This window comes from Glycine soja, chromosome 17, assembly GCF_004193775.1.
Source record: "Glycine soja cultivar W05 chromosome 17, ASM419377v2, whole genome shotgun sequence".
Classification (NCBI taxonomy): Eukaryota; Viridiplantae; Streptophyta; class Magnoliopsida; order Fabales; family Fabaceae; genus Glycine; species Glycine soja.
The window spans coordinates 35385333-35394137 of NC_041018.1; the positions used below are offsets into that span (position 1 = coordinate 35385333).

The 8805-nt window shown below is 30.3% G+C and overlaps 1 protein-coding gene across 1 annotated transcript; it reads right to left on the reverse strand.

Annotated features, from left to right (window-relative positions):
• Positions 1–1116: 1116 nt before the first annotated feature.
• LOC114393229 (probable glycosyltransferase At5g25310) lies at positions 1117–8553 on the reverse strand. The gene is made up of 4 exons (XM_028354500.1): positions 8208–8553; positions 7772–7950; positions 3348–3699; positions 1117–1934 (listed from the first exon to the last, which is right to left on the reverse strand). Exons 1-4 carry the CDS (start codon positions 8451–8453, stop codon positions 1263–1265), a joined length of 1449 nt encoding a protein of 482 aa, XP_028210301.1. The 5' UTR covers positions 8454–8553; the 3' UTR covers positions 1117–1262.
• Between the last annotated feature and the right edge of the window lie 252 nt (positions 8554–8805).

Here is an 8805-nt window from a genome sequence, read left to right on the forward strand (position 1 = left end):
AAATCATATGTTGTGCAACAAATTTTCTTATTCATGCATAATCCGATGGAGGAACACATGCATGCTCTTAAGCGAATTATACGCTACATTTAGGGCACTCTGAATTATGGGTTGCATCTTTATCCATCCTCAACAACCACTCTCCATTCTTATACTGATGTTGATTAGGGTGGATGTTCATATACCAGATGTTTGACATCTGGTTGTTGTGTTTTTCTTGGTGATAATTTGATCTCTTGGTCCTCTAAATGGTAGGTTACTTTTTCTCGTTCTAGTGCAGAAGCCGAATATCGAGGGGTCACAAATGTAGTTTCTAAGTCTTGTTGGTTAAGAAACCTTCTTCCTAGAGCTTCATTGTCCTATTCAAAAAGCTACATTATTCTACTGTGACAATGTTAGGGCGATTTATCTTTTTGGAAATCCTATTCAACACCAAGCACTAAACTTATTGAAATGGATATTCACTTTGTTCGCGAAAAGGTTGCTCATGGACAAGTATTGTCTTACATGTTATGTCGCGTTATCAAATTGCAAATATTTTCACGAAACGGCTTCCATTGGTTCTATTTGAAGATTTTTGGGACAGTCTCAACGTACAACAACCTTACGCGATTTGGACCGTAACATCAAGATTTTTAAGTGTCCACAATTATAACACAACTGTAATTGGGATTGCATCAATCGCATTTGTCCAAGGTTTACCGCGATATCAATAAATATGACAAAATCACAACACAACCGGGACCGATATTTAAAACTTCCGCATGTATGAGTAATTGTAGTTTAGTTCAATATCAAAAGAATATATGTATGATAGTAGCCTAGGCTGTATTCAGAAGTTGTGAATACCTATTTCATAGAGAGCTACTGTAGTATTAAGACAAATTTAAGAATTTTGCTACAGTTGTTTTTTACTCAATAGGTAAATGGATACGTTGAGAAAAAGAGAAAGGAAAACAAAATTTCAGTACCAAATTTTTTATTTTTAGAATACCAGAAAATTTCTCTATGTTGAATTGTCTAATGGCATGACTACTCATGTTTAGTCTAAAGATTTTGATATAGTCAATATTTAGATCAATAATTAAATTTAGAATTACTCTACTTTGGAAAAAATTAGTGTATAAATTAACTTACTTTATATGCAAATTTAAATGTTGCGGGGCGGGGGTACAATTTATCTTCAAATAAAAAATCCATGGGATTCATATTTCAAGGCTAGAAATGTGACCAAGATTTCGGGGGGAGAAATTGGGAAACGACTATCTGAGTTCTATGTTTAGTCTCCTTAACCATATAGAGTGCAAGATCATGTGAAATACATCAAATCTCTTGGCAGGGCGATTCAGTGTAAAATGTCTCCTCACAGCCTTCACTCCTTCCTTGAGCTTCCTATACTTATCTTCCGAAATTGCACTAAGAATCTCTTTCAACCTAGGAATATCCGAAACATCCACCTGCACTGAAAATGCCTCCCATTGCAGCACATCACTGAAGGGCAACACATAGTACTCAGACAGGATCACGGGCACGCATTCGGCGTAGATTGCCTCCACGATTCTGGGGCTAGCCACTTCGTGCCCACTTGGACAGAGACAGAACTTGGAGGTGAGCATGAAGGAGTAATAGTCTAGGTCTTTGGGGAGGTACTCGTAGACACGAATGACGTCGTTTTCGTCGTGGTTTTTCCAGTGGCCGAGGAGGGCGGGGCGGATTGGACCATGCAAACCACCGGAGAAGAAGGCGAGGTAGCGGCGGGGGGCAGTGTCCGGTGGTGGTGAGAGGAGCTTGGGGGACACTTCACCTCCGTAGAGGTGGATTTCTGGTAAGGATACGTCTTTTCGAGGGTTGAAGCCCTCTGAAGTGTTGGCGTTGCACAAGACACGGATTGAGGTGTTGTAGAGGAAGGGGTTGCCCTGTGATGCATGAGGACCCTGCAGAAAACCAGGGGACATAAAACAAATTTGTCAAACAAAAATAAGCAACCAACAGAAACGGAGAAAAAGTATACACTTAATAAATATAGATATTATAAGATGTATGATGTAATAAAAAGATAAAAAAATAACATGTATTGATAAAATATGTAAAAATTAAAATAGTGAGATATTTAAATATCATCTATTTCTAATAAAAAGAAAAGAAAAATGTATAAAAAAGAAAAAAAAAACCACTAGTTTTAATTAGATGTTTGAAAATTTATAGTATTAAAGTATCATAGCTCTAATTCAAATTAAACGAGTTGTTCATTTTATTTTTGTACAAAATTCTTGGTATTCCAAAGTTTGTTGGGTTATCACTAACAAGCTTTTTCAAAGTCTACTATCTTTATTGGAAACAATGGGAATGCATTACACCAGTGTTTTAGGGTATGTTTGGTTTGCATTTTTATTTTCTGTTTTCATTTCTTGTTTTTATTTTCTGAAAACTGTTTTCATTTTTAAAAGATTTAGAATTCTGAAAATATGTTTGATTTAACTTCTTGTTTTCTACTTTCAAGAAATAAAAACATTGAAAATGCGTTTTTAAAAAAAAAGTTATTTTTAAATTTACTTAAAATTACATTCTTTGTCATCGTACTTTCATTTTATTCAAAATGAGGTTCCTAATTTCAACTGAAAATGAGATTTTATTGTTTCCAGTTTTTGGTTCGTTTGAAAAATATTTTCACTGAAAATAAAAACAGAAATCCAACTAAACACATTTTCATCATCATTTTCTATTTCCAGTGAAAATGAAAACAGAAAACAACCAAATCAAAAACCGCTTAATTAGTAGAGGACCACCACTTGCCTATTTTCCAAAGCTTTTGGTGCACGCTGCGGTCCATATACACGATGATTTCTCCTAAATTAGAAATGTCTAAGGTCCTCCATATGCTTAAACAACCACAGTTGGTAACAAGTTGTTCACTTTGACATTTCGGACAGGAAGCAAAATTTAACAAATGCATCACGCCTGCTTTAATGCATGGCTAGTGCTGGGCGATCACATGATTCAATTATATCATTAACATGGATAAATTATACTATGGCCTGGAATTATGTGATCTCAATTAGTTTATATATATATATATATATATATATATATATATATATATATATATATATATATATATATATTCCTTATTTTCTAATTTATTGGATCATAAACTTATCAATTAGTTTATATGTAATATGTAATCGTTTTTTAACCTATAAGAAAAGTTAATAACTTGTCATTATGTCATATATATGAAAATTAATCAGATTATTTTAATAATTTCTTCTAAAGGAAAATAAAAAAAAGGTGTAACAATCCAAGTAACTAAAAGTACCAATATAAACAAGAAAGGGACTAGAACTAACCCAATCATGACAGGCAAGCATGAAGTGGTCGGCACCATGAGTTATATTCCAGAAGGGGTGCCTTGTAGAAACGACTCTTACATAGTCAGAGACAAACTTCTTTAAAGGGGTGACGTTGAATGAGAGTGGAGTATAAAGGTACTTGACCATCCAAGTGACACTGAATGGCAAGAAGAAAACGTGAGCAGCGTTGGGGTCGTTGGTCCTAAACCTTCCAGCACCGTGTTCCATCTCATGGAGGAACCTCCCTTCAATGGAGTATATGTCCTTGCACGGGCCATCGTGAGCGATTGGTAGGTCACCGTCTGGGTATACGTACACCTTGAATATTTTCTCCATCTCCAAGTAGCTCCTGTAACAAAAATAATATTAGTTTTTACTTTGGAAAAATATACTTGGACTCCCAAATGTTATTAATTAACACCTAATGAGAGAAAAAAAAAAGAGAGAAGAAAAATATGCAATTATAATAGATGATATGATGTCATAAAAAATAATGAAAAGTGTTGATAGAATATTTTAAATTGTAAGATGTATAAATATTATTGCTGTTTTACTGTACCCCAAGATTTTTTAGAAATTGATTCGTGATTTTTGACATCTAAATACACAAACACTCGGTTAACCTTTATTATTTTTCACTATTTTGTTATCATGTTATCAACCAATTGGTTGCTATATGTGTAATGTTAATTAAAGACAAAATTAATATATATGCATGGATGATTGGAACCAACAAGGTGAGGAGGTGTTGGTTTTTGTTTGATATTTGGCCGGGCGTAGGCTAAAGGCGAAATGACAGTTTAGGGATAATTTTTTTTTTCTAAATTACTAAATGGGAATAAATCTTAAATATATACCAAAAAAAAGTAAGTGGTAAAATATCCACGATGGTTGAGTTGAAAGTCATAAATTATTTTATAATTTTTATTTTTTTTCTACTAAAGTCATAAAAACTATGATTTATGATTTTTTTATTTTTTTTAAATGCGACTTTAAAGTTATAAATTATTTACGACTTTAAAGTATTAAATAATTTTATTTAAATTGATATTTTTATTTTTAGTTTTATTTAATATTTTTATACTTTTATATATTTTATATTTAATATTTTCTATGTTTTCATATATTGTTTTATTTAATATTTTTATATTTTTTATATTGTTTTATTTAATATATTTTTTATAAATGAAACACTAATAAAATAAAGTTTTAGTTATATGTATGACTTTAAAGTTAAGCTCGTTAGAATATATACTGCAATTAGGAAAAAATATAAAAAATATTAAATAAAAAAATTCAAAAATATAAAAAAATATTAAATAAAACTAAAACTAAAAATATTAATTTAAATAAAATTATTTAAAACTTTAAAGTTGGATAAAAAAATAAGAAGTTATAAATTTTTTTATGACTTTAATAGAAAAAAATAAGAAGTAAAAGTGGTAAAATAATTTACGACTTGGTTTTGAGATATTTTATCACTTATTTTTTTTTTGAGTATTTATTTAAAACTTATTCCTATTGATAATTTAGAAAAAAAATTATCCCTAAAGGATTGTTTTGCCTAGGTTAGAGTAATAATTGCCTTGACCCACCTTTTATACTCAAGACTTCTCGTGTCGCTAGACTTGGCGTTTCTTGTGCTTACTAGGTTCCATCTTTATTAGCAACTTCATTTGGCATATTAAAAACAAAATTATTATGCACTAGTGATCAACCATGTGTATTAATTGTGACGCGTTAATATGTTTGGAACATTTGATCATTAGAAAGCTCAAACATGTGGGGAGAAATAAGTGGAAACGTGTGGTGTGTTTGGGAAGAGTAAATCGAATTCAAAACATAACATGATCGAAATGTAGGGTAATAAAATAATTAAAACAATAATTTAATATCTCAAAAATTAAAATGTATTTCAATATTTTGTAAATATTTAGGATGATAAAGATTAGTTAACAATAATCTCATGTGAAAAACCTCAGCGCGATGTCTAATTGTCTATAAATAACGTCAAATGTTAGCCAAAACATCTCATATCAAAATTAAATATGAATATCAAGGAAATTTAGTTCATTTAGTTGAGTGATGTGAGTCAATTGTTGTAAATTCTATAGTATTAGGGTTCAATTCCTACCTTTAAATAAAAAAAAAACTAATAATGATTTTTTTCTAATGAAATGATAAAACATGCATGGTCCTTTCAGGAAAAGAAAATCCTCTAGATTTGATATTTGAACTACACCCAGGGGATTTTGTGATGTGTGAGTGTGAAGGTTAGAATTTTAATTTAGTTGTATACTTTTTAATAATTTAAAAATCACAAAATAAAAATTGAAATGTTGAAATTCCAACCCTGGAAGATCCCGATAATTGAGACTTTTATCAAGTGAGACATTTTAGTCTTTCGATCTGTTGTAGCAAAGGTATTCGTGTAATAGTAATAATATTCACATAAATTTCTCTTAATACTTTTATAATAAGTAGAGATAAGAATAGAAAAAAGAGATGTGTAAAAAAAATTATTGTAAAATAAATATTATGAAGAATAACGTTATCATTCATCGGAATAAAATACTATTAATAAAAAACGGAATAAAGTATTTTGTCACCATCATTTTCCAATGTTGTCATATATTCAATTTGTTTTCAATTATTGCACAATTACTAATTAATCCTCATACATAAAGGTTTACCTTTTTTTGTGAACTCTTAAGCATTACTCCTATAATTTAGAATCACGTGGCTCTTAATGCAGTCCTATTAAATAGTTTTGGAATACTAATGATTTTTGTTTTAGAAACATTGGAATACTAATGATGATGATATATAACAGAAACACACAAAGGAAAGAATGTTATATTATATTATTCTATTTATTTATACTATTTTTTTAATGTACAAGGCCTAATATACCACCCAATTAATAATGGTTCAGCTGATCATCCTTTAAAGGTGTTGATTGGTTGCTTATTGAAATTAATGAATAGCAAACATGGTGTTGGGACCAGTCTGCATCTGCAATGATGACTACTAAGTTTCCAACATTGCATGCCAATCTGTTGAGACCGGTTAAGTAAGAAACACTTTAAAACCCCTTCCCTTTCTTTCTTATAATTTAAGACTTACATGAATTGAATCATGGAAGATTTGTATGTTACCACTTACCACTAGCACTGCTGGAGTAATGCAATAATAAAAAAGTTCATAAATTGATTTCTTCCCTATCCCTTTTTCATGATTCACAAGGATGAGTGTGAAACTACGAAGCGAATGAATCAATACTAGCGCACTCCGGCACTCCCTTATCGTACATCAGAAGAAAAGATCAAACTATAATGTATTTTTTTTTTCTTTTTGAAAAAAAAAAAGTGAATATCTTTTTTCGTGGCATAAAAATGTTATGGCCGGTGGCGGTGACTTGTAAGCAAAGAGTGAATAAGCTTTTCAATTTTGATTATAGTACTAGAGAATATTTTTAGGATTAAAGTACAGTAATGGTTTATTTTTAATTATTATAAAAAACACGCAAGCATAAAATCAATTACAATATTTTGATTTTAATTCTTTATTTTCATAACAATTAGTATTGCACTTTATTCTTTACATTTTACTTTTATAGAAGATAAATCTGTTTTAATAATAATATTAATAATTATTACTTATATATATATATATATATATATATATATATATATATATATATATATATATATCCTATTTCGAAACACAATTAAACACGAGTATCTCTTTTTATGGAAAATTCAAAGTATAATAATTCATTACTTTGTAAAAAAATATCCTTTAAATTAACCAATACTTTAATTATTTATGTTTTGTTATATAATTTAATTTTGATACAATTTTTTCACACAAATAACTAATAAGATCAAATTTTACGTTTGATTTTTAAAATAACTATTATAAAAGATGATAATTATTAATTATATTATTTAAATATGTAAAGAAGAGAAAAAATTATGATCGCAGTCAAAAATTTAATTTAACATCAGTGCAATGATAGTTCAAGATTGTTTTTGGTATATAAAGAAGAAGAAAAAGTTATATAAAAATACAAAAGTTGAATCTTCATGCTTGAAGAGTATATTTCTTCTATCAGTATAAAATATTTTATTAGTATGTTCTCATTAAATTCTTTTATTATTAACTTATTACTAGTGTGTGGTAATATTTTTTTGCACTAGTATGCTAATATTGTATCTTCAAGTTTAGGTTTCGAAAGAGTGTTGACACGCGGACATTTTTACTCATTCTAGGTTCTGTCAGTTCTTATTATTTTTCTCTTTTTATGATTTTATCTATTTATAATACTTATATATATTTTTTTAATTAATCTCTCTAAATCTAAGTATTCATAAAATATTTTCCCTCGTGAAAAAAGAGGTGTTGGTGGAAGGTGTTACCGATAAAACAAGCGGGCGTTACGATAGATAGCTCCGGCGGGAACGTAGCGGTGGTAGCTGTCATCACGCGCGGTGGTTGCCACACTAAGATTGCTTCTCTCACCTTCTGATTCCGACGCAACCTTCCGCATCGCAGCTCTCGCTGCCGCGAGTCTTTGTTCGAGTTTTCCTACCTTCCTCTGTTCACACTCAAATCAACTCATAATAATCAATTCACTTATTCCCTTCGATTCTTTCTCGAAAATAAATTCATAATCAGAGAAAAAAGCAAACACTAAAAAGGAAAACAGAATCCAAATTAACGCCGATAATTAACGCAACAGAATCTGCCGTTTCTAAACTCTCGGAGATTAGTAACTCATCGAAACAAAATCAACGGGAGAGAGGGAGAGAGAGAGAGAGAGAATAAAATTAAATTAAAAAAAGTAGAACTTACGGTAGCTGTTCGGTTGCGGAACTTGTTCCGGCGAAGTTCGCCGGAGTTTCCGACGGCGTGGAGTTGATTCTCACTGGAGAGCTTCGTTCGGAGACTATCCAGAGGAACGGAATACGCAGGTTTTGAACCGGCAATAATTGGCGCGAATTCGAGTAACTGACATGGACGCAGCACCACGACGATGATGAACGAAAGTAGAATCAGCGACAAAATTGGAGAGAGGAGATATTTACGTGGAATCTCCATTAAACAGAGGTAGGAGCGTTTGGTTGGTGAGATTCTTTTTTTTTTTCCTCGAGAAAATGTGAGAAAGTGATCGGAAAGTGAGAGTGAAGTGATACAGATTCAGAGAGTGAATGTTTTAGCTTGTTGAGGCGCATGTCTCTGTTATATATGTTTGATGATTTTAATTGATAAATGTTTTATACATTTGTGACAGTTTATTTCACGAATGATTTTTTTATTCTCAAAATTTTTATTTTATGAAAATGTAACATAAAAATGTTATTTCTAAGTATTATTAAAAAATATTTAATTAATTATTAAAATTGATTAAGATTATTTTTTATATTTCCATTAATAATTAAAATTTATGTTT